Here is a 25,307-nt window from a genome sequence, read left to right on the forward strand (position 1 = left end):
ATAAAAAAAATACTATAAGACAACAAAAAAAGCCTTGAAACGTACAAGGTTTACAAAATCAATTAAGGCCCATAAAGCCCATTCGCTAAGAAATCTCCAATACAATGAAAAAGGTACTCCGCTAACTCTCTTTTATAATTTTATATTGAGTGATTAATTATGTTGGTTAAACGATCTTAGGGTTCATGTAAATTAAGCTTACATCATCTTCTCCTCTTTTTATCGGACGAAAATTGTGGCATATCATCCCATCTTTTAATAACTCCAGCCTCTCAGAGTACCAAAACCCCAACCGCAGAGTCCAAGTAGTCGCAACCTCTTGTGCATCCGGTAAGACCAATATACAAACTCCCATTCAAGACTGCTTATCCAACTCTCCATCATCACTCTGTACTTCCCACTTCTCCTATAACTAGACAATGTCGCCACAAAAGGGATTTCGGCTACATCTTTATCCATTCTTATTGTAGCTAGCCACTGTAACGGACTCGTTCTTTCCCTCGATCAAGACCGTGTAAAACACGCGGCCCACGCCAATTCCGTCCCTCCTGAAAATCAGTTTCTCAACAAGATCTCTCCCATATAAAAGATATTTGGTAGGCTTAGATCCTTGGTGAAGTATCTCAACAGCAGCTTGGAGATTTGTTCATCATCATAGTGTTCATCTTCGTTAGAAGCTCTCATCATCATAGTATCTCAAATGCCTTCGTCTACTACATCCAAAGATCCAAATTCAATGATCCCCTATATTTTCGGTATGTATAGATTATTAGTCATATGTTTTTGTTTTTTTTTTTGGTAAATATCATATGTTTTGGTTTTGATTTTGATGTTACATACTAAGAAACGAGGTAAACCTAGATAAAGTGCAAGTGTAACCAAAAAAAAAAAAAAAAAAAAACAGAAGTGTATTAAGGTCGTTCGGTTTTCCAAATCCCTTTAAATTTTTTTTTTTATTATCTATTACTAATAAAAGATGGTCATTGAGACTTCTAAACCTTTCTAAACCTTTCTAAAATCAAGCCATCCACATCAGCATTACAAAACCTTTCTAAAATCATGCCATGTCAGCATTCTTCCATCTCTCTAAAATAAATAACTTACGTCTTAATGCACAAACTACAATTCCATCTATTTTGATTTTTTGGGCTTGCATATCCAATAATAATAAATGACGCCACATATTCCATAGCAGTGACGAGACATTGGTGTAGCGAATCGCTTTGACTCCCTCATAGTTTCAGTTCATTGTCACCTCTCTTAAGTTAATCAATTTGAATCTGTTAAAAAAACAATAACACAACCATTACCAATGACAAATGGCTACAACGATCTTAGAGGAAAATCAAACGTCCACTGTAATTTTATTACGTTTTCTACATTAAGTAATGTATACTTTTTTACTCTAAATAAAATCGAAATTGACTACCATTTTTTGGATAAAGAGCCTACCAACTTTTACTAAGAAATATTATTAGAAAATTATATATATTGAAATTCCGTAATACATGAATTTTCATCTATGTAGACCGGATCCTAGATACACTATCCGGATCCGTATCCATCCCAAAAATATGATTACGTTTAACAAGTATGAATGTTTTACCCAAAATGATCATGTAAAGAATAGTTATGCATCTCCGCATATGAATCAAAATTTGGATATGGATTAAAGTTGTTTTACAAGACTTGAATAATTAAATTCACTCTAGGTACAATTTTTTTTAGAGCTCCTTTATTTCTAATTTTCCTTTTTTAAATTGATAAAAATTCTATAAGATTTGCTTTAAGAAAAATTTCCTTATTTTTCTCGAACCTTATATAAGCTAACCCTAGTCGATTAGCGAAAGTCGTGTTTCCTGGCTTGAAGAATGGAGTCGTGTAATATTGTTCAGATGGAAGCGGAGCTAAGTCCAGGAGCCATCGAACAGTGGATTTCGACGGTAAAGAATGGAAAGATGATCGAGAAAGGAAAACGACGATCGGATTTGGCGATCAAGGTGAGGAGACATCTCTCGGCTCTTGGTTGGGTAATCTCTTACTTTAACAAAGGGAACAAGCGAGAGCTGCGTTATAAGTCTCCCAAGGGAAGGTGGTTTTACTCTTTAGCTAAGGCTTGTATGAGTTGTGTCGACCAAGACTCTCAACAACAACAACAAATTGTTCCTAAATATGACTTGTCTTGCTCTCCAAGAAATCTGTCCTCGGAATCTAGTTTTGTTGGATCGAATCAAAAACAGAAGAAGAGTAAGAAAAGGAGTAGGGTTGAGGATTTGGATATCAATAGCACAGCTCCGGAAAAAGAGAGTCATGCCTCTGATTTTATCAAAATCGTTCCAAATTTTGATGTATTGAAACAACAACATGAGAAGCTATTGAATAGAGTGGAGGATTGTGATACGGCTGCGTTTAATGGGGACCAAGAGAAGATCAAAATCATTCTCAACGTTGATGTAATACATGAGCAACAAAAGAAGAGAAGGAAGACGGCGGGTGAAGAGATAAGGAGGCCAAGAATAGAGAAATCGCTGAAGAAGGTCTTACAAGTGATGGAAAAGAAGCAGCAGATGAACAAGCATGAAAAAGAGTCTCTAAGATTCTGTAGAAAAGATTCTAGTCCGGACATGAACTGTGATGTGTGCTGTGTTTGTCACTGGGGTGGAGATTTGCTTCTATGTGATGGTTGTCCTTCAGCTTTTCACCATACTTGCCTCGGTTTGTCGAGTCTTCCCGAGGAAGATCTCTGGTTCTGTCCTTGTTGCTGCTGTGATATATGTGGATCAATGGAATCACCCGTAAACAGCAAGTTGATGGCATGTGAGCAGTGCCAAAGAAGATTCCATCTCAAGTGTTTGAAAGAAGAGCCTGGTATCGTTTCCTGTAGAGGCTGGTTCTGTAGTAGTCAATGCAATAGAGTCTCTTCCGCCCTTGAGAATCTCATAGGATGTAAGATTGCAGTAGGCAACAACGGTGATTTGGTCTGGACGTTGATGAGAGCTCCGAACGAAGGTGAACACTATGATGATGAACAAATCTCCAAGCTAGAATCTGCTGTTGAGATACTTCACCAAGGGTTTGAGCCTACCAAAGATGTTTTCTCTGGGAGAGACCTTGTTGAGGAACTGATATTCAGGAAAGACAGAACTGGAGTGGGCCGCGGATTTTACACAGTCTTGATCGAGAGAAAGAAGGAGCCTATTACGGTGGCTGCAGTGAGAGTTGACAAAGATGTAGTCGAGATCCCTTTGGTGGCGACATTGTCTAACTACAGGAGAAGTGGGATGTGCAGAGTGTTGGTGGATGAGTTGGAGAAGCAAATGTCTCAGATGGGAGTTTGTAGACTGGTCTTACCGGCTGCAAAAGAGGTTGTGAGCACTTGGACACAGCGGTTTGGGTTCTCGGTAATGGAAAGTTCCGAGCGGCTGGAGCTTGTGAAACATGGAATGCTTGATTTTGTAGGTACCGTCATGTGCCATAAGTTTCTTGTGAAGGAAAGAGCAGAAAATGATTCTGCAGAAGAGTCAAGCCTCACAGAATAACAAGTCTCCTGGTTTTTTCTCATGTAATATAGATTGATCTTACATATTGGGGAGAAAATGTGTAGTAACAACTCGTGATGTCCATACATAACTTGGTACATCTTTGTCTTTAAAATGTGTTAGTCGTACTTTAATTAAATGTGAGTCTATCAAATCAAATAATTGGATTCTGTTTTTTTTTGAAGGATTGTATATGAAAATCTTTAGAGAAACCAAGAGAATGCACTAGAAAGAGTATTCGTCTGGATGGTGCTGAAACTCTACTCAATCTGAGGTACCAATTTCCTTTCTATCTGTGTCAGACGCAGAAACATGTCCCCAATAGCAAAAAGATCCATCATTGAACTAAAAAAACATTGCCATAAATCACACATGCATAAATGAATCTTAGGCTCATGCCGCAGAAACTAAAGCTATCAGCTCATTTGACTTGAGATTCTAACATTGCTCTAAACAACTCTTTATTGGATACAGACATACAGTGAACAGTTAGTCCAGAGCTCACAATAAAACAGACATTGTACCCTGTTTTTGTTTTTGTTTTGCAAAGTAAAATGATAATCAGATGAATAAGAAGAAATAAGCATTCCATTCTTATTTAAAGGTCTTGCAAACATTGAGAAAGCACACAATTTACAATGAACCAATCTCACAATTCGATTCCTTCAAATCCCAGTCTCATCACTACGTCATTTGCCACTGCAAGTCATAGCAAAGATAAAGTTAAATAAGAAAACTTTAACTCGATGATGATACATAATAATAAAGCAGAGGAAAGTAGTAAAAGAAACCTTAAGAACAGGCTCTCCTTTGTTAATATTTGCAGATTGTTTATCCATTTGTTGTAATTGAGCTTGTGCAGCTCTTCCAGCTGCAGACTTATCAAACTGCTCTTTCCTGCGTTACCAATACCAAAATCAAAATCCAAATTTTAAGATTTTCGAGGAATTTAAGATTCCTAAAGGATCAATTTTTCAATAGAGGCGAAGACAAAAGAGATAAAAACCGTCGCTGGGCAGCTTCGGCGGCTCTGGCGCGAGCTTCGGCGGAGGCTTGTCTCTCTTCTTCCTTACGCTGTTCCTTTTGGGTTCCGTCGAAGCAACTGAAACAACCCATCTCCGATCGGATTGATTTGATCTCTTCTTCGCTTCTGATTTCTACCAAAGAAGAAGAAGAAGACGCGTCTTCTGCAGAATAATAATTTAGCTCTTTTAGGGGGAGACTCTTCTTATTTTAATCTTATTAAAATATTTATTAACCCGATTTATCAACAAAAGCTAATTACAACATTTGATTTATCATTTATGCATACTAAATAAAAATATTTTTATAAAAATTTTATTGAATCAACTTTGTAGCTGTTTATGGTTCTGTCGTGGTACTAAAAGATTCTCAACTTTCTCTGTTTTAGTATGCGTGGTCTTCCAATTAGGTGATCTAGTCTGATTCAAGAACTGAAAAAAAAAAAGAAAAAAAAAAAAGAGAAGCCTCCAATTAGCTTACGAGGAACAAACACAATCAAAGTAACTCAAACAATTACAGTTTTTGTTGTCTATATACATTAACATAATATTCTTCTTCAAAACACAGTCAAAAGTCCTTGTTCATGTGGGGACCAAAGTTGCTTATAAGTCTGAGTGCAGACCAGAACTACAGCTTCTTTTCTCCGAGGAAGATGATGATTCCTTTGTCATAAATCGGGAAATTATGAGTCTCGCAATGTTCTCACCAGCCACTGCACTTGTCTCCATTGTGCTCGCCGCGTTTTCAAAAGCATTCACATAGTACAAATGATGGTCATCCAATATGAAAGGTGCGAAAACTTCAGGCGCATGGTACTTGGGATATGCACCCCAGTCTATTCGAACGGTTTCGGTTCTCCTACTGTTTAAGAAAGAAGAGAAATTAAACCAGTTTTAATGAAACTGAACAGATGTCCTTCAATAATGAAATCTGACAGAGGTTGTGTTGTAAGTTGTAACTACCTGAAGAGCTCATCAAGCAACGAATCTGATGCAGGTTGTCTCGTAAAAATCTTGTATGTCATATCTGTTTTACTATATTTCCTTAGAATGGAGATGCATGAGAATGGAATTAGAGGATCTTCAAGGGTTCCCAACAAAGCTGGAACATCCGAAAGCGATTTCATCCCAAAGTATCCCTTTTCATGGAGAAAACAACACAAATTAGTTGGGAGTCAGAATCATGATCAGGATAAAGTTAAAACTCCAGACAGTGACTGATACTTACTGGGTTTAAAAGCCCCCTCACGAATGTTGCGTGCGTGTGTTGTAGTTCCCTCTTGGGAATTGAGATCGCGGGTGAGAACTGAATATCCACCTCATCTAATGGTGTGGCAACTACTGTGACATCACACTTGTAACTGTTTCCTTTTGTGGAGTTAAGCTCGTAATGGTTCCCGAGATGTGAAATGGATTCAATTTTCTCGTTCAGGTGTAACGTAATATCTGAATGATTAATCAGCTTTGCAGCCATCTGCCAGTTTCCACCTTCAACGGACCATAATCCTCCTCCTGAACCCGCCAAAGAGACAGCACCTGCTAGTCCACTGATGAGTACACTCTGTCCATAGTTTATCCTTGTAATGACCTGGAGACACAAAATTGTAATAGGAGGATAATTGGCAAAAGTTGTTAAAAGAGAAGAGAAGAGATTAAAATGGCTTTAAAAGGACAGATTTAGCTGCAATTGTGAGAAAGCTTACAGTAACCAGCTCGTTGACTAATAAAGGAGAAAGCTGAGCTTCAGATAATTTCTCCTGTAGAGTGAGCTTTGTGAGATTGTACAAGCCTGACCATTTAAGCATCCCTTCAACATTGTCGAAGATAGGTCTTGATTCTAGGCTTTCATAGTACTTCAAGAAATTATCAACTGTATTCTACATACACAAAAATCTACATCAGTCAACAACACACACACCTAGATGCAAAATAAAGTCACTGTTACGAAAACATCCTCAAAAACACATGTAGAAGTAACAAATCATTCCCAAGTAAAATCACTTTACAACAACTAATACCTCCTTGCTACAGATTCAACAATTGATAGCCAATTCTGAAATCAAAAGTACCTCAATGAAGCTGCTCATTCTCAACAGTGAGAACCCGTAACGCAAGAACAAGTAGAGATCATTCACCCAAGAGACGATCGTATCCAAAAACGGAAACTTGGTACCGGAACCGAATGTCTTGACGACAAATTTCTTCCCGTCCCAGATTCCAATCGCTGAAGATTCTTCAATCGGCGTCGGCAATCGAACCGTCAAATTGAACCTCTCGACGAAATCCTTAACGTGATAGTTCTTCGGGTGCAGAATCGAACCACCGGCCTCGAAGGTATCACCGGCGACAGTAACTGTCCTCATGCGCCCACCGACTATCTCGTGACGCTCAAACATCAAAATCTTGGCTCGATTTAAGCCGGTGGAAACAGAGTAGTTACGGAGGAAGTGAGCTACGGATGAGCCTCCGATTCCACTCCCGACGATACATACGGTCGGAGGAGATTCATCCTCGACGCCACCGGTGAAATCGCCGGAGCAAGGTAGAAGAACCGGCGATAGGAGAGCGAAGAGAAGGGAGATTGCTATCGGAGAATTTTTCATTTTAGTCAACTCGTTGACTTTATCTCTTTCTTACCGATTGATTGTAAATTATGGCTAGAGCGCGGCCTAGAGCATGATTATCTATAGTGTCTTAGAAATAAATCTTAAGAATATTTAAGTAATATATTTGTAAAATATAGATCTTTAACTATGTTTTTGTTGCTTAGCTAAGAAACTCTCTTAGCAATAATGGCTTAATTGAGATTTAATTTTAATCATTTATTGCTAAGATCCAGCTTAAGATTTTCTTAAGAACCTGTCATTAATCATGGTCTAATGTATATAAATAACACGATAAATAATACGATAACACGTATATAAACATACACACGTATATTTTGCAAGTGTACTTTGAAATTGAAATTATCTCAGTATCTCATTAACCACATGATCAGGACTCGTTCTCTATCTATATTGTAACTCTTCGTAAATGGTTACAACTATTTAGTTTTTTTTTTTTTTTGTAAGTAACTATTTAGTTGAACCATTGTAATATTTAGTTTATTTCACAAATAATTACATTTTTAGTTTCTTTTATAAATCATTGACATTTAATCTGCTTTTAACTACCAAAATATATTTTACTAGATGTAGTACGGATAGAATTTTATTTATTACAAAATTTATATTTTATATATTTTAGAATAAAGTTTTGATATATATAAATATAATACTAAGTGAATAATATTAATTTTTTGTCCGTCTGTATATATAATATTAGAATGAAAATATATTACTTTTTCAACAAAACTCAATTATGGATATTATTTTAAGATATGAAAATGGTAAATAATATTATTTTTAAAAATTAATATTGTTTGAATAATGAGTTACTTTATGTTAACAACCATAAAATGAGATTGCATATAATTATATATTTCTTAAATGTAATTATATATTTCTTAATTTATGATATTCTTTAAAATATTAGATTAAACTATTTTTAAATATTCCAAATTAAAATCTTTAAATTTTTTTTATAGGATATAAAATTATGAATTTCAAAAGAAGAACTATATGGAATTAAATATAAATATTCAAATATATGGATCATAACTCATTTCATCATATAATACATTATATTTAACCCGTCGCCTATTACTGTATATATATTTTAAAATGATTTGTTTTAAAAAAATCAAACTAGAGTATTTATAATTATTTAAGTTTTTGATCTATTAAGTATGGATGATATTCTTTAAAAATAGGGGCTTTTGCAAAAATGCCACTTTTTCAATGCCACTTTTCAAAAATACCTATTTTTTAAAACTTTATAAAAAATGCTCTTAAAAATATAAGATTTACCCAAATATGTATGTAATATTATTAAAACATACACAAACTACATTTCTATGTATCTAAAATCTTATAAATACTTTATAAATACCTTATAAATGCATTTTAAATACCTTTAAAAACCTTTAAAATATCTTGTAAAACCTTTGAAAAACCTTAAAAATCCTTTAAAATAACTTGTAAAAGCTTTAAAAACACCTTATAAAACCTTATAAATACTTGGATGGAGTCTTCAAGTAGTAGTTACAATCCATAAGTACCTTATAAACCTAATAAAACTTTATAAAAATTTCAGATTTAAAAAGGGGTATTTTTGAAAATGGACATCTAAAAGGGGCATTTTTGAAAAGGGGCACACCAAAAGGGGTATTTTTAACAATTTCTCTTAAAAATATCAAGTAAACATCATTTTAAATGTTGCAAATTAAAATATTTAAAAAAATTATTATGGTATATAAAATTATACATTTCAAAATATAAATATATGAAATTGAATATAAATATTCAAATTCTGACCAGTAACTCCGTCAGAATTTTTGTTTTAAATAAATATATTACTCAAGTCTGAATTTTTGACCAGTTTAATTGGATCCTTCATAGATTGAAATTGAACAGTTTATATTCGTTTTTAAAAATTTAAATATTGGCATATGCAAAAATTTTTTTACTTTTTTGTAATATATGGATGATATGGTGATTTATTTGGTTCATAAAAATAGAAGTATATAAAGATGAGAGGTGAAGTATAATGATTAATAACAGATTAATATGGTAAGTTAGATATCAAATCTTATATGTTCATTTTGATTGGTCATTCTTTCTTAAAAAAAAATTAATAATATATTTTCGTTTCTATAATTAAATCAAATTAATTAAATTGCATAAATTAGTATTTGATGTGTTTATCCTTAATGAACTTAATTAATTTACTCTTTAAAATTTTATCTCAAATGACATTCCAATGTAATAACTTACAAAAAGTAAAATTAGTTCCAAAATGTACTTCCCAAATAATAGTATAGGATGATGATTGTGTTTTTCAGAAGTTGCAAACCGAATAAATGTATTATACGATTGCGTCTTTTTATTGTAACTCTGTCGTGATGTCTTTGAAATGGGAACAACATTGGAAAATGATCCTAGCCATGACTCAATCTTGAAGAAGGCTACTCGATTGGCGGGCTATGCTCTCACAGTCCAAATGAATAGACTTGCTCTCATCCTTCACCTCGACGTTCTTGTCGACGAATATCATAGCGCTACAAGGTGTTATGAAGTGACTATTCAGATTCTTCAACTCTGCTATGAAACTCTCAAGGACCATAAAGTGTTTCTCAGCGGGACTCTCCTCATCATTAACCTAGTCACCTTTAGTGCATCTCTAGTGCACTTAAGTCATATGTCCCGAAAGAAGTCTATGCGGTGTTTCTATCTAGCGGCAAGAGTCGGTAGGAAACCCTTTCTATCTTAACTGCTATACAGAGTATCAAAGCATCGTGGCAAATTTCGTTCTATTTCAGAAATTCTCTGCTCGATAGCACTTTGAATAGACATGTCAATTAGGGCCAAAGCCCGCGGGCTAGCCCGGCCCAGCCCTGAAAAACATCGGGCTCGGGCTTCAAAATATATGTCCAGAAAAAATCGGGCCTTTCGGGCTAAGCCCGTTCGGGCTAAAGGGTTCTTTGGGCTTAGCCCGGCCGGGCTCGGGCTAGCCCGAAAAGCCCTTTAAAAAATATTTTGATCTTTTTTTTTTGCTAAAATTTTCGTTTAATTGTAAGATTTGTTGTAAAAAAAAATTTTGATAGAGTTGAAAACCCTAAACATAGTTTTTTCGTTATGTATTACTATAAATCGAAAAAGCAAATATTAGCTCTACAACCTAATTTGAATTATTTTGATTTTATATTTTATCTAGTATAAGTTTAAACAATTTATTTGGGTTATTTATTTGATTTCAACTCTCTTTTTAAAAAACTAAATTAGCGTTAGTGGTTATTTAAATTTTGGTTGACTCGTTTCATATATAGATTTTTTTTTAAGAGATATTATAAATTATAAATTTGTTTTTTGTTGTCGGAAGAAAAGCCCAAAAAAACCCGGAAAAGCCCTGTAGCCCTGTTAGGGCCGGGCCGGGCTTTAAAATATAGGCTCGGAATTTTTACGGGCCGGACCGGGCCGGGCTCAAATATGTACGGGTTTTGCGGGCTTCGGGCCGGGCCGGGCCGGGCTAGCCCGATTGACATGCCTAACTTTGAAGGCTTGGAAAGGCAAGGATTAAAATATGGTCAATCAAAAGGTCGTTTACATGTTACTCATGTGCTCTCAGCATGACTATTATTGTGGATTTTGTTGTGATTGGTTGTTTATTATACAACGCTTATGTAAGATATGCAAGTTTTTTGAAATGTTTTGGCAAAAAAATGAGATAGAAGAAGTTAGATTCTAAAATTTTAAGGGCTTTTTTCTTAAATTTATTTTGAATATATCAATTTTTATTTTCTTACTAACTCTAACTCTCTTGGTCAACGGGTCTTTATCACAAATGCATAGGAGTTGTAGTGTGTTTCCTTGGTATACTATACTAACTCGCCTAGTATTTGAAAAATATATATGCAAGCACCATAGATACATATGACACAACTAGAGCCGGCCCGACAGAATGTGATGCTTAAAGCAACAAAATTTTGGCCCATTATAAACCCTATCATAAATTTTTGAAAAAAAATTTGCATAGTCTGAAGCTCAAACTTGCTACATGGAAGAGATATACAAACACTTAACCAGTTTACTACATCAACTTTTCCGATAATGATGCCCCTAAATGTTAATATAGCTTTTTGTGAATCTAGTTAGGCCTGGGCATATTACCCAAACCCGAAGAACCGAACCGAACCCGATCCGAACCCGAACCCGAAGTTTTAAAATACCCGAACGGGTTCTAAACTTCACAACCCGAAAACCCGAACCCGAACCCGACCCGAACCCTAACCCGAACAAGTACCCGAACATACCCGAAATATAAGTACATAGTTATAATATATTAGTAATATTTATACTTGTAATAACTTAAGTGCCTAAATTATTAGGATGTTAAGATATTTCCGGGTGTTTTAGCTACTTTTGGCTAGATTCGGGTAAAAATACTGGGATTTTATAGATTTTTGAGTATTTTTCAATACTTTGCAAAGAATCGGATACAAAATTTTTAATATTTGGATACTTCGGGTAAACCCGAATCCGAACCCGAAATATCCGATCCGAACCCGACCCGAACCCGACCCGAACCCGAAGTTTTAAAATACTCGAACGGGTTTTAGTTTTCTAAATCCAAAAAATCCGAACCCGAAAAATCCGACCCGAACCCGATCCGAACCCGATCCGAATATCCGAACGCGCAGGCCTAAATCTAGTAATGATTTATGTACTGTAGTAGTATATGAAAAAGTGTGGGTAATTTTGTCCTCAGTTTTTAAGAAAAGACGTTGGGCCGGCCCACATTAAAATAAAGAAGAATTAGATAGACCCTTTACTTTTCGGTCGAAGAGACTCCAGTAGAAAGAAGCCTCGCAAGAGCGGGAAAATTCGCCTGCTGGAAAAAAAAATCGAAATTACTAACCGTTAGGGTTTTTTTACCGGCGATGTCGCGACGAGGGGGTGGCCCCGTGACGGTGCTGAACGTGGCGGAGAAGCCGTCCGTGGCGAAGTCAGTGGCGGGGATTCTATCCCGTGGAACTTTCCGGACTCGGGAGGGTAGGTCTCGGTACAACAAAATTTTCGAGTTCGATTACGCCATCAATGGCCAGCCATGTCGTATGCTAATGACCTCCGTCATTGGCCACCTGATGGAGCTTGAATTCGCCAATCGTTACCGCAAATGGCACTCCTGTGACCCGGCAGATCTGTACCAAGCTCCGGTCATGAAACACGTTCCCGAGGTATTTGATGTCCCATTGTACTTGTATGTGTGTGCACGCCTAACTGTATGATTCTGTGTAATTTTGGGTATTTGATTCTCTAACTCGGAATTTTTGATTGGGTCTGATTTGTTTTGGTAATTGCAACTGCTGAAAATGGGACTAGGATCTTTGATTAGCCTTTATAATGAAGTTGGGTTTTTCTGATTTCCAAGTTTTGTTTAATTCTGGTTTTGAGCGAGTTAGGACAAAAAGGATATTAAGAAGACATTGGAGGAGGAAGCAAGGAAAAGCGACTGGCTTGTGCTGTGGCTTGATTGTGATAGGGAAGGTGAAAACATTGCATTTGAAGTTGTAGATGTTTGCAGAGCTGTCAAACATAATCTTTTTATACGCAGGGCTCATTTCTCTGCGTTAATTGACAGGTAGAGATTGCTTAACACACTATTTTAACTGATCACTCTATTTCAAACGATTGAACCAAGTTTAATGATTCGTTGGCATTGGAATTGCTAGAGATATTCATGAAGCAGTTCAGAATCTTAGAGATCCTAATCAATTGTTTGCTGAGGCTGTAGATGCTAGACAAGTGAGTTTCTCCTGAAATCCCTGTTCTGTTTATGTGTTAGCAGTATTTTCTACAGATTTGTATTAGCTAATGCTCTTTTTTTTTTTTTTTTTAATACTTTAGGAAATAGACCTACGCATTGGTGCTTCTTTCACTAGATTTCAGACTATGCTGCTGAGAGATAGGTTTGCTATTGACTCCACGGGTGAGGAGAGGAGTCGTGTTATAAGTTATGGTCCTTGTCAGGTAATGTGAAACCAGTATCGATAAGTTTCTGAACTATCTGTCCCATTATAAGTATCAGATCCAGTTTATGCAGCTAGGTTTGATATTTCTCTGCTTCAACTGCAGTTTCCTACTCTTGGCTTTATTGTAGAGCGATACTGGGAGATCCAGGCACATGAACCAGAAGAGTTTTGGACAATCAACTGTTCTCACCAATCAGAAGAAGGCCTTGCCACCTTTAATTGGATGTACTATTTTCAACTGCCTTGCTTATTGCTTTCGCAAATCTATTCTTCTTGAAAGTTACATTGAGATAATTTCTATTGCAGGCGTGGTCATCTCTTCGATTACGCTTCAGCTGTCATATTATATGAGATGTGCGTTGAGGAACCTACTGCCACTGTGAGTAAAAAAGGATACATCTTATCAGATGGAATTTTATTATCTGACACTACGTCTTTCTAGTCGATATTATGTATTTACCTTATCATCTACATCCAGGTAATGAATGTCCCACATCCAAGGGAACGATTCAAATATCCTCCTTATCCTTTGAACACCATTGAACTTGAAAAACGTGCTTCAAGATACTTCCGCCTGAGTTCAGAGCACACCATGAAGGTCTGAATGAGTATTAGATTGGTTCAGATACGGTCCTATGATTCTTTGGACTATTTGGAGTGCATGTTTCAACATAATCTAAATTATATTATATCTTGGTAGAGTTTTCTGCTGTCGTATATGCTGATATGTCTTTGAATCACAATTACAGCTCTCTGTTTAATAACATAAAAACATGTCTGGATAGGTGGCAGAAGAATTATACCAGGCTGGTTTCATCAGCTATCCTCGTACAGAGACTGATTCTTTTTCTAGCAGGACAGATTTATGTGTGAGTAACTTTTCCTTATGAGCTAGTATGGTTAATTTGGAGTTTATGATTTCCTTTGATAGTCGCTTAGGATCTCTAGTTTTGTCTAGGCTATGGTGGAGGAACAAAGAAGACATCCTGCCTGGGGTTCATATGCACAAAGACTATTAGAGCCTGAGGGCGGCCTCTGGAGAAACCCTGGTAATGGTGGTCATGATGACAAGGCTCACCCACCCATTCACCCGACAAAGTTTTCTAGCGGAGAGTCTAACTGGAGTAGAGATCACCTTGTAAGTATGGCTGTCAGTTTGGTTAACATACCCAAGCATAGGTATGATCTTTTTCTCCATTGGAGCTAACGTTTTTTTTCACTATTTCAGAATGTATATGAGCTAGTTGTCCGCCATTACCTAGCATGTGTTTCCCAGCCAGCAAAAGCTGCTGAAACTACAGTCGAAATTGATATTGCTGGTGAACGCTTTTCTGCATCTGGGAGAGCAATATTAGCTGTAAGACTCTTCACTCACTTCTTTTTAGTCGTAAAATCTGTGGAATAAAATATGAAGCTACTTTGCTTGTTAGATGTTTCTTGTTTTGGTAGTAAAATAAAATGTAAAGCTGCTATTTGTTGCAAGCATATTTATTCCCTACTTTTCCCTTCACTAATTAATTTGATACTGACCTTAATTTTCTTTGTGTGACTAGAAAAATTACCTTGAGGTGTACCGCTTTGAATCATGGGGGGGTTCAGTGATTCCCGTGTATGAAAAAGGGCAGCAGGTTGTTTATTTCTATATCTCAGCTACGTCTCTTTTGAACTTTGACAAAAAAAAAAAATGGCCCAAACAAATAGTAATTGATACAAATGTGGAGAACCAAACACAGTTTTCTTTATCTATATGGACGAGACTGATTGTTTATTGGCATAAAACTGTGCCCAGGGAGCTGGTTTTCTAGCCAAATTCTGACAGTCTTCTATATTTAAATCTACTGGACTCTCCCTGAGACAAAATGAGGCTTATTTAAGTGGCTTACATTTTTTTCCCAAAACAGGAGGCCGTCTAACTACTGAAATTTCTGATTACCATTCGCTTCTTGGATTTGTTTTGTTTTACCCTACTGCTTAGTTCTTACAGCCTGGACAATCGATGACATTTCTGAATTTCTTGGTAATGTGCAGTTTATCCCAACAACTTTGACTCTTGATTCAGCTGTAACGAGGCCACCACCGCTATTGTGTGAAGCTGACTTACTGAGTTGTATGGACAAGGTGATGTAAAATTTTCTTGTTTCCCCTTCCTTTCGTGGTGGTATTTGCATACTCTTGTTCACCTATCCCCAAAATTCTCATCCGATTATGTTTGTAACTCTTTATTATCCTACCTTTTGTGAATGTTAGGCAGGCATTGGCACCGATGCTACAATGCACGACCACATAAAGAAACTCCTTGATCGGGGTTATGCAACAAAGGATGCTAATACGCGGTTTTCTCCAACCAACCTGGTAGCTAATATGATACTAAAAACTTAATGAATTTTCCCCTTTTGTCTTCTTTATTTCTATACTGTATATATATTTCAACCCTTTAGAGTGAGAATTATGGCAGCATGAAGATTAGGGTTACAACTGCTTTTGGGTGTTAATAACGCCTACACTTTAGAATCAGGAACTGCTGGTGACCATATATAAGTTTGTTTACTAGACCAACATCATACCTGTAGGTTCCTAGGATATTTCATAGGCTTTAAGTTTGCATTGCAAAACATAATGATTATCTTGAAAAATATACTTTAATGTCAAACTTCAGCCTAGACATATATTGGTTACTGTTTTCTCGTCTCTAAACTATAAAAACATCTTTATGAACTTTATTTGTTTATAGCAAAACTGTGTATCTATATAACGTATTTTATAAAACATCTGAATTAACTTTATTTACTGGAGTTATAGCAAGACTACTCTAGCTGGGATAATTTGATTTATATGTTCTTAGCCCTTTATATGTCTGTTCAGCGTTTCTGAAGTTAGCTTACTGTACTGATTTCATTTCAGGGTGAGGCGCTTGTGATGGGATATGATGACATGGGGTATGTATAAGAATAAGACTGCATGTGATGTAATACAAATTTTCCTTACGTTCCAAACAATTTGGAGGCTCCTTCATATATCATTATATATTTGTGGCTTTCAATCATATTTCCCTTCTAATAAGAGGAAACTGATTAAAGAATTTATATTCTTTATGTTAAGAGCCTATCTATTTGGAGAGATCTCATTTGTATCAAGCCCCTTTTGAAGAGCCCCCTAAGACTTTGATGTGTGTCAGTCTTCTTGTTGCCAATCTTTTGACGTTTTTCTCTCAGGTATGAACTTTGGAAACCAAATCTCAGAGCCCTTATGGAACGTGATATGAATGAAGTTAGTGTTGGCAGGAAGACCAAAGCTGAGGTTCTTGAAACATGTTTGCAGCAAATGAAAGCTTGTTTCTTAGATGTGAGTCAGGTGTTTTTTATAGATTTTTGCCTTCACTCTGTGGCCAAATCTGTTATTGCTGAAGCTGTTGACAGCACAGTAGGCTGCAACTGAATGCCGTGTTTTTCTATTTGTTATTCACAAAATTAATTCTCGCAGGCAAGAGTAAAAAAATCAAAGCTCCTAGAAGCAATGACAATTTTCTTTGAAAGGTAGTCTCGTTACTTTGTTCAGTACTGTGTAGCTGAAGTCTATTTTTTTGTAATATAATATGATACTGCATGTGCAGATCTAATAACACTGATGAAAGTGAAAGTCAGACAGCTGGTGAAGTTATCCGACGATGCAACCTCTGCAATGAATCAGATATGGCACTCAGGAAGAACAGGGTAATATAGATATTCTGTCTGAACAATATTTTCTATGTGGTATATGAATTGCTCTTCTCCCTATTGATAATGGGAACCAAAGGTTTAACGGTCTATGCCCTGTCTTTGCAGGATGGCAATTTCATGGTTGGGTGCATGAATTATCCTCAGGTCAGAATTTACCGCTCTTTACATACCGTATAAATTGTTGCAAATTTATAGTTTTTGCTCTCTGTATAACCTTATTTCTGAGAAATAGGATCGAATAATTTGACATTTCAGTATTTCTTCGTTTATGCTATCCTTCCTTGCACCTATTAAAGTTAACACATTTGCCTTTCTTCAGTGTCGAAATGCGGTCTGGCTTCCTGGACCAACATTGGAAGCATCTGTCACTACTGATGTTTGTCAAACCTGTGGTCCAGGTATGGCCACAGATTCTCCAGTATAACAGTGAACTGAAATCCAAAAACTATATTACACTTGGATGACACAGCATTTACATGTGAAACATTTGTCTAATGGTGCAATTTTTTCCTGTAGGCCCAGTCTACAAGATACTTTTCAAGTTCCGTCAAATTGGAATTCCACCAGGCTTTGATGTTAATCACTTAGGTAAAATATTTGCAGCCATTTTGTTGTCTTGTTTTTAATGGCTCACTGTAACAATTTCATCGTGACTTCTTCTAATATGTCCTATGGTAATTTTGTGATCAGGTTGCATCGGTGGCTGTGATGACATTCTTAAACAGTTGATAGACATATGTGGAACTGGATCCCGTTCTCAAGGTTAGTGCTTTGTAGTTCCACAATACATATCAAGACATATCAAGACATCACACAAACATTTGTCTATGGTAATTTTGTATCAAGACATCATACAAACTTTCTTTCATCATCTTCTGTCCTAAGTGAGAACGCAAGAACTTTAGTAAAGTGTCTTGCCAATAGAGAACATTTACGCTAAAAAATATCAATGATTTGTTCTTGCAGCAAGGAGAGCTCCAGGTACTGTACCGTCAAACAATATCCAAGGAAGCAACACACGACAGGGTAATTTCTGCATACATTGCCAGCAACGAGGACATGCGTCTGCTAATTGTCCCTCACGGGCTACAGCATTTCGAAATTCTCGTCTTACTGCAACAAATCCGAGAAACGGTACTGATCCTTGTATAATATTTTAGCAAACAAAGATCATCAATTAGCTTTTGCTAGTATGTACTATAAACTAGTCAAATTTCAAGCAAATTTTCCAGATTAAGTCTTCCTTATTGACATGTAATTACATTCGAATATCGTTGGTGATATTGCAGATGAAAGTACAGTTTCATGTAACACTTGTGGAACACAATGTGTTCTTCGTACAGCCAACACAGAAGCTAACAGGGGAAGACAATTCTTCTCATGTCCAACACAAGGCTGCAGTTTCTTTGCGTAAGAGTCGGGTTTTACCACAATTTCTTAGCAGAAATCTTTTTTTTTCCCTTTCACATCATTCAAAAAATCTCTTCCATCGAACTCAACACATCAGCTTTTTGTTTGCACTGCTTGTAAACAGATGGGAAGATAGCATTAACAACAGTAGTGGGAATGCAACAACTGGGTCTAATAGCGGCGGAAGCGGTAGACGTGGTCGTGGCCGTGGAGGTAGAGGCGGCCAAAGCGGTGGAGGACGACGCAACTCTGGAACAAGCTTTGTCTCTGCAACTGGAGAGCCAGTGAGTGGTATAAGGTGCTTCTCATGTGGTGATCCTTCACATTTTGCTAACGTTTGTCCTAATCGTAATAACTCTAACGGTAACTATTACTAAGTCTACTTACTATGTATTTAGCCTGATTAATTAGTGTTAATAACTTGATTTGGGTTTATAATGTGTATTTTATTTAATGACCACTTTTGCTCTGGAATTCATCATAATTTGCGTAGATCACTGTTAGCTGGATTTTTGGAATATAATGTTTCGCGTGCTATTCTAAATCACTGAATAGTGCCCACTAATTTATATCTAATAGTCGTTTAAAATTTGTAGTTATGTTGTTAGTGAGCTAATGTGGATCCATTTTTCATCATTTTTTCATTTTGTTCTGTTTCATAATTCATACATCACTATATGTATGTGCCATAGATTTGAGTCTAGATGGTCAAGTAATAGATGTTAACAAAATGCTTAAGCTACAAAGTTTAGTCCTTAATTGTACTATTAATTGTAGATAGATCTGTTAACAAAATTTAGACACGATGCGAAACACAGTCGTTTTGTTCTGTAAAAAAAACGATATAACAACCAGATTAAACGCCGTTTTGTTGTTTAGAAAACGGCACACCATTTCCAGTCCATTTAGTACATAAAACGATTTAAAAATCTCAAATCGAAACTGAGATACAGCGGATCCGGCGAGCTCCTCCGGCGTAGGATTCGGGTCATCTTCTTCGGCTAAGAAACCAAGTGCGACAACCATGAAAGGAAAAAAAAAAAATAGAAAGAGAGAGATAGGTGATAAAATGATTGGACCGTCTCCTGTGGAATTGTTGGAGCCAATTCAGGTACTTTTCATACCAATCTTGGAATATGCATAGCTTGGTTCGGTATATTGGTAGCCGAGAACAGTCAATTAGGTTTATTTCTGTGCATGACCAAGTGGGTACTTGTCATTGCAAGAGTAGAGTTTGGTCTCAAATTGACAAGCTTCTCGAAGTATTTGTTGTTCTTGGACTATAACTGATAGTCGAGCTTGTTGTCCCTTCTCCAGTTGTTATCTTGGTTGTTATCTGTATATAGAAGATTAAACCAACTGTTTTGCTTGGACTATAATTGATACTTTACATTAGAATAATGCACGAAAAATGCGATCGTGAGAGAATGAGGAAAGCCAAGTTCCCATGCCATGTATTGTCGGCCATCTCCAATCTTGTTGATTTGAGTATTTGAGTTTTAAACCTTCAAAGTTACAAAAAAGACCATCATTTTTAAGCCTTCTAGTTCTCACTTTGACTAATTCATATATTTTTGGCTTTCTTTATTTGTTGCTTCAAAGGCAAAACGAATATTGAGTTTCTTTTTTACTTGAAATAAACAAAAGCAAAGCTGATAGGCTTCTGAAACTAATATTAAAAGACAGGCCAGTACTAATAGAAGACTTTTTTAATGAGCAAATTTCAAACTTCAAAGCTTTCAATGATCAAAAAACTAATCATAGCTTGACCATTTCCTTTTAATATTGTTTTCCTGGAAAGGAGAAAAAAAGGTCTGCACCTCTTCCATTTCTCTTTTTCCTTTCCTGAAACCAGTTTCAAAGGTTGTTTTATTGCCTAGAATTTTCAGAGGTATGTGTCTTGGATCCAGATCCATAGTTTAGAGCCTATGTTCTTCTTTCAAATATGCTTGTTATGCCAGATGAATTGACTTTTTTTGGATGGTTTTATGGTATTTAATAGTCTTTAAGAGATATACAAAGAGAGGTTTTTGCAGACATGATTACATCTTGTTTGATGTCTTCTAAGGAAAGTTTAAGGGATTCTGTGTATGGATGAATGGTAAAGGAAATGATGAAGCTTGCTGTTTTTTTCATATCTCTTCTTCTTATCCTTTTGATCTCTGAGACAACAGGCTTGAACTTAGAAGGTCAATATCTTCTTGACATCAAGAGCAAGTTTGTGGATGATATGCAGAATTTGAGAAACTGGAATTCAAATGATTCTGTACCTTGTGGATGGACCGGCGTCATGTGCAGCAATTATTCGAGTGATCCAGAGGTTTTGTCCTTGAATCTCTCGTCGATGGTTCTCTCAGGTAAGCTATCACCAAGCATAGGTGGATTGGTTCATCTCAAGCAGCTGGATCTGTCATATAATGGGTTGTCAGGGAGTATTCCTAAGGAAATTGGGAACTGTTCAAGCTTGGAGATTCTGAAACTAAACAATAACCAGTTTGATGGTGAGATACCTGTGGAAATAGGAAAGCTTGTGTCTTTGGAGAATCTGATCATTTACAACAACAGAATCTCAGGGTCTCTCCCTGTGGAGATTGGGAACATTTTGTCTCTCTCTCAACTGGTGACTTACAGTAACAACATCAGTGGACAATTGCCGCGTTCCATTGGCAACCTCAAGAGACTGACAAGCTTCCGAGCCGGTCAGAACATGATTTCTGGAAGTTTGCCTTCTGAGATTGGTGGATGTGAGAGCTTGGTCATGCTTGGTCTTGCACAGAACCAGTTGAGTGGTGAATTACCAAAAGAGATTGGAATGCTCAAGAAACTTTCACAGGTGATTCTTTGGGAAAATGAGTTCTCAGGGTTTATCCCCAGGGAGATTAGCAACTGCTCAAGTTTAGAAACCCTTGCTCTCTACAAGAACCAGCTTGTCGGGCCAATCCCGAAAGAGCTTGGGGACCTTCAGTCGCTGGAGTATCTCTACCTCTACAGAAATGTGTTGAATGGAACGATTCCGAGAGAGATTGGGAACCTCTCAAATGCAATTGAGATAGATTTCTCAGAGAACGCTTTGACCGGAGAGATACCTTTGGAGTTAGGGAACATAGAGGGGCTTGAGCTTCTTCATCTTTTTGAGAACCAACTCACAGGTACCATCCCTGTAGAGCTTTCTACTCTGAAGAATCTGTCAAAGCTTGATCTCTCCATCAATGCTTTAACGGGTCCTATTCCCCTGGGATTTCAGTATCTAAGAGGACTCTTCATGCTGCAGCTGTTTCAGAACTCCCTTAGCGGAACTATACCTCCAAAACTTGGCTGGTATAGCGATCTCTGGGTGCTCGATCTGTCTGATAACCATCTCAGAGGAAGAATTCCAAGCTACCTCTGCCTTCACTCCAATATGATCATCTTGAACTTGGGTACAAACAACCTCTCTGGCAACATTCCTACTGGAGTCACCACTTGCAAAACTCTGGTCCAACTTCGTCTAGCCAGAAACAACCTCGTTGGTCGGTTCCCATCCAACCTTTGTAAACTGGTTAATCTCACAGCCATTGAGCTGGGACAAAACAGATTCCGTGGTTCCATCCCTAGGGAGGTCGGGAACTGTAGTGCCCTACAAAGGCTGCAGCTAGCAGACAATGACTTCACGGGGGAGCTTCCAAGAGAGATTGGCACACTTTCACAGCTTGGGACCTTGAATATCTCATCCAATAGTCTTACTGGAGAGGTCCCTTTTGAAATCTTCAACTGCAAGATGCTTCAACGACTAGACATGTGCTGCAACAATTTCTCGGGAACCTTACCAAGTGAGGTAGGTTCCCTCTACCAGCTTGAGCTTCTGAAGCTCTCAAACAATAATCTTTCGGGTACAATACCTGTGGCTCTAGGGAACTTATCTCGCTTGACCGAGCTACAAATGGGCGGAAACTTGTTCAACGGTAGCATTCCACGGGAGTTGGGCAGTCTGACCGGTTTGCAAATAGCATTGAACCTCAGTTACAACAAGCTTACCGGAGAAATACCACCTGAGCTCAGTAATCTTGTTATGCTTGAGTTCCTCCTCCTCAACAATAACAATTTGTCTGGGGAAATACCAAGCTCTTTTGCTAATCTCTCTAGCTTGCTTGGTTACAACTTCTCATACAACAGCTTGACTGGTCCTATTCCACTTCTACGTAACATATCCATTTCTAGCTTCATCGGTAATGAAGGGCTTTGCGGCCCACCGCTCAACCAGTGTATCCAAACACAGCCTTCTGCACCTTCTCAGTCAACCGTGAAGCCCGGAGGAATGCGTTCCAGTAAAATCATAGCCATCACTGCAGCTGCGATTGGTGGGGTATCTCTCATGCTGATTGCTCTCATTGTCTACCTCATGAGACGCCCGGTGAGGACAGTATCTTCTTCCGCTCAAGATGGCCAACAGTCGGAAATGTCTTTAGACATATACTTCCCTCCGAAGGAAGGATTCACGTTCCAAGATTTAGTTGCAGCCACTGATAATTTCGATGAGAGCTTTGTAGTTGGGAGAGGAGCTTGTGGAACCGTCTACAAGGCGGTTCTTCCGGCCGGGTACACTCTAGCTGTCAAGAAGCTGGCATCAAACCACGAAGGCGGCAACAACAACAATGTGGATAATAGCTTTAGAGCAGAGATTCTAACTCTTGGGAATATCAGGCACCGTAACATCGTCAAGCTACATGGATTCTGCAATCACCAAGGATCAAATCTGCTTCTGTACGAGTACATGCCCAAGGGAAGCCTAGGAGAAATACTTCATGATCCTTCAGGCAACTTGGATTGGTCTAAGAGATTTAAAATCGCTCTGGGTGCGGCTCAGGGTCTCGCCTATTTGCACCATGATTGCAAGCCGAGAATCTTCCACCGGGATATAAAATCAAACAATATCCTACTTGACGACAAGTTTGAAGCTCATGTGGGAGATTTTGGACTAGCAAAAGTGATTGACATGCCACATTCTAAATCCATGTCTGCCATTGCTGGCTCCTATGGCTACATTGCGCCAGGTAAAGTCTTTGCTTTTGTTTGTGCAATTAGGTATATCCAGTGAGGGGACTGAATAAAAACTGTTTAACAACTTTGCAGAATATGCATACACCATGAAAGTGACAGAGAAGTCTGACATCTATAGCTACGGGGTGGTTCTACTGGAGCTGCTAACCGGAAAAGCCCCGGTTCAGCCAATAGATCAAGGAGGAGATGTGGTGAACTGGGTGAGGAGTTACATAAGAAGAGATGCATTGTCCTCTGGAGTTCTTGATCCTCGGTTAACGTTAGAAGACGAGAGAATCGTCTCTCATATGCTCACTGTATTAAAGATTGCTCTGCTTTGCACAAGTGTGTCTCCTGTCGCGAGGCCATCGATGCGACAAGTTGTTCTCATGCTTATTGAGTCTGAGAGATCGGAAGGAGAAGAAGAACACTTGGATACAGAAGAATTGACACAAACAACTACCCCATGACTCGATACATTGTTGTTGTAGCTTCTTTTTTTACACGAGATCATTCTTCTATGTAACCATGGCGAATAATTATTGTTGTAAATTCTATACGCAGCTATATCAAAAGATATAAGCAGTAGCTATATCTACAAGTTACCGTTAGGTTTAATTAATTAGTGTTAATCTAATAATCATTATCCATGGGACTCAAAACGGTAATTGCCGTTGTCTTTAGTGGAACCAACTTTTTAATATGAACAGGTAAATAGTTCTCTCAACACATTGGAACATTTAAGTATGAAAGTTATCCATGTATTGTTAATTATTACTTGATACTATGTCATAGTGATTAGGTCTATAATTATTTTTAATTTAATGAACACACCAATAATATACGGTCACTTTTGCTCTGGAAATCATAATTAGCGTAGATCACGGTTAGCTGGATTTTATTAAATAAAATATTTCACGTGCTATTCTGAATCGTGCCCACCAAATTATATCATCTAATCTCTTTGTAGTTTTCAATTTTAGCTATGTGGTAGTGAGTTAATGTGGATCTGTTTTTGTTCAATATTAATTTTGTTAAATAATTAGTCCTCTTGGTCTTCACTTCTCTAGGGATATGATTTTAAATCAGACTATAGATTCGAGTCATACTAAGACTTATTCGTACGCCATGAAAGTTTGAAAGCTATTTTTTTTTTTTGCTTTTCTTTAAACTGAAAATTCAAAAAGAAAGGATAGGATATGAATAATCGAGATGATCATCTTTAAGAGTCGATGATGACTCGTTTTGCGACAGTAAATGTGAATAAATATATCTTTAATAAAAAAATGTGAATAAATATCTTAGTGATAATATCATGATGGTTAGAATTGAGATTCGTTAAAAATACTCAAATCACTACGAGATCTTTATTGGTAGGGGTATATTTATTACCTAACTCGATCATACTCTTTAATATGTGCTAGAAACATCTAAGGTAGTTTTAGTAATAATTAATCAATGCTTTATATAAGACGAAATCTAGAGAATGATTTTAGTTTCTGTTTTTACTTTGTCGTTCTCAAATCCCCCCGATGTAAATCATAAGATAATTCTTAGTAGTCTAATTTAGAAATTATCTGTTTCAACACATCCAAACATACTTTTCACAAATTAATAATGATAATTTCTATTTGTATTTATATAATCTCGCTTTTTTTTTTTTTTCATAACTGAATGTAGTGTGTTGATACGTTATGTAACAAAGTATTGATTAAAGAATCAAGACAAATGCAAATTAAAACCACATATGTATATAACGAGAAACATTATTAGGTCTCTTCTTTCTTATGTTAAAACATTAGGTCTCTTCACCGACGGATCTATTTTTGTCCTCTACTTTTAGCCAATTTTTAAGAAAAAAAGAAATGAAAAATATGAGAGAGTTAGCTACACTTTATTGAAAAATGAAACATGCATGAATTTTTTTTTTTTTTTGGGGAGGAGAAATATATATATATGATAATGACATGTATAT

General features: G+C 37.0%; 5 protein-coding genes across 8 annotated transcripts; 3 read left to right on the forward strand and 2 right to left on the reverse strand.

The window, feature by feature from the left end:
* Positions 1-1,822: 1,822 nt before the first annotated feature.
* LOC9302654 (increased DNA methylation 1) lies at positions 1,823-3,876 on the forward strand. The gene is made up of 2 exons (XM_002864828.2): positions 1,823-3,634; positions 3,725-3,876. Exon 1 carries the CDS (start codon positions 1,872-1,874, stop codon positions 3,537-3,539), a length of 1,668 nt encoding a protein of 555 aa, XP_002864874.1. The 5' UTR covers positions 1,823-1,871; the 3' UTR covers positions 3,540-3,634; positions 3,725-3,876.
* Positions 3,877-3,983: 107 nt separating this feature from the next.
* Positions 3,984-4,769, reverse strand: LOC9300950. 2 transcript variants are annotated; one of them, XM_002866536.2, is made up of 3 exons: positions 4,546-4,751; positions 4,331-4,436; positions 4,106-4,238 (listed from the first exon to the last, which is right to left on the reverse strand). In XM_002866536.2, the coding sequence occupies exons 1-3, from the start codon at positions 4,653-4,655 to the stop codon at positions 4,224-4,226; spliced, it is 231 nt and encodes a 76-aa protein (XP_002866582.1). In that variant the 5' UTR covers positions 4,656-4,751; the 3' UTR covers positions 4,106-4,223. The 2 variants fall into 2 exon arrangements, with proteins under 2 accessions (XP_020881787.1, XP_002866582.1); XM_021026128.1 differs by having other exon boundaries at positions 3,984-4,436; positions 4,546-4,769.
* Positions 4,770-5,010: 241 nt separating this feature from the next.
* On the reverse strand, positions 5,011-7,219 carry LOC9302655 (farnesylcysteine lyase). The gene is made up of 5 exons (XM_002866537.2): positions 6,631-7,219; positions 6,265-6,438; positions 5,790-6,149; positions 5,525-5,700; positions 5,011-5,423 (listed from the first exon to the last, which is right to left on the reverse strand). The coding sequence occupies exons 1-5, from the start codon at positions 7,162-7,164 to the stop codon at positions 5,165-5,167; spliced, it is 1,503 nt and encodes a 500-aa protein (XP_002866583.1). The 5' UTR covers positions 7,165-7,219; the 3' UTR covers positions 5,011-5,164.
* A 4,761-nt stretch (positions 7,220-11,980) lies between these two features.
* Positions 11,981-18,853, forward strand: LOC9300951 (DNA topoisomerase 3-alpha). 2 transcript variants are annotated; one of them, XM_002864830.2, is made up of 24 exons: positions 11,995-12,395; positions 12,621-12,799; positions 12,891-12,963; positions 13,066-13,188; positions 13,294-13,415; positions 13,497-13,569; positions 13,669-13,788; positions 13,976-14,059; positions 14,149-14,328; positions 14,419-14,547; positions 14,744-14,818; positions 15,219-15,308; positions 15,438-15,542; positions 16,092-16,126; positions 16,403-16,532; positions 16,671-16,723; positions 16,801-16,900; positions 17,012-17,050; positions 17,226-17,304; positions 17,423-17,494; positions 17,597-17,668; positions 17,873-18,040; positions 18,196-18,316; positions 18,441-18,853. In XM_002864830.2, the coding sequence occupies exons 1-24, from the start codon at positions 12,099-12,101 to the stop codon at positions 18,691-18,693; spliced, it is 2,772 nt and encodes a 923-aa protein (XP_002864876.1). In that variant the 5' UTR covers positions 11,995-12,098; the 3' UTR covers positions 18,694-18,853. The 2 variants fall into 2 exon arrangements, 1 of the variants encoding a protein (XP_002864876.1); XR_002330099.1 differs by lacking the exons at positions 18,196-18,316; positions 18,441-18,853 and having other exon boundaries at positions 11,981-12,395; positions 17,597-17,736; positions 17,873-17,963.
* A 288-nt stretch (positions 18,854-19,141) lies between these two features.
* On the forward strand, positions 19,142-24,059 carry LOC9300952 (probable leucine-rich repeat receptor-like protein kinase At5g63930). Of its 2 annotated transcripts, XM_021011757.1 has the most exons (3): positions 19,142-19,427; positions 20,491-23,346; positions 23,426-24,039. In XM_021011757.1, exons 2-3 carry the CDS (start codon positions 20,547-20,549, stop codon positions 23,800-23,802), a joined length of 3,177 nt encoding a protein of 1,058 aa, XP_020867416.1. In that variant the 5' UTR covers positions 19,142-19,427; positions 20,491-20,546; the 3' UTR covers positions 23,803-24,039. The 2 variants fall into 2 exon arrangements, with proteins under 2 accessions (XP_020867416.1, XP_020867410.1); XM_021011751.1 differs by having other exon boundaries at positions 19,142-23,346; positions 23,426-24,059.
* The last annotated feature ends 1,248 nt before the right edge of the window (positions 24,060-25,307 follow it).

This window comes from Arabidopsis lyrata (genome assembly GCF_000004255.2).
Source record: "Arabidopsis lyrata subsp. lyrata unplaced genomic scaffold ARALYscaffold_8, whole genome shotgun sequence".
NCBI classification, from domain to species: Eukaryota; Viridiplantae; Streptophyta; class Magnoliopsida; order Brassicales; family Brassicaceae; genus Arabidopsis; species Arabidopsis lyrata.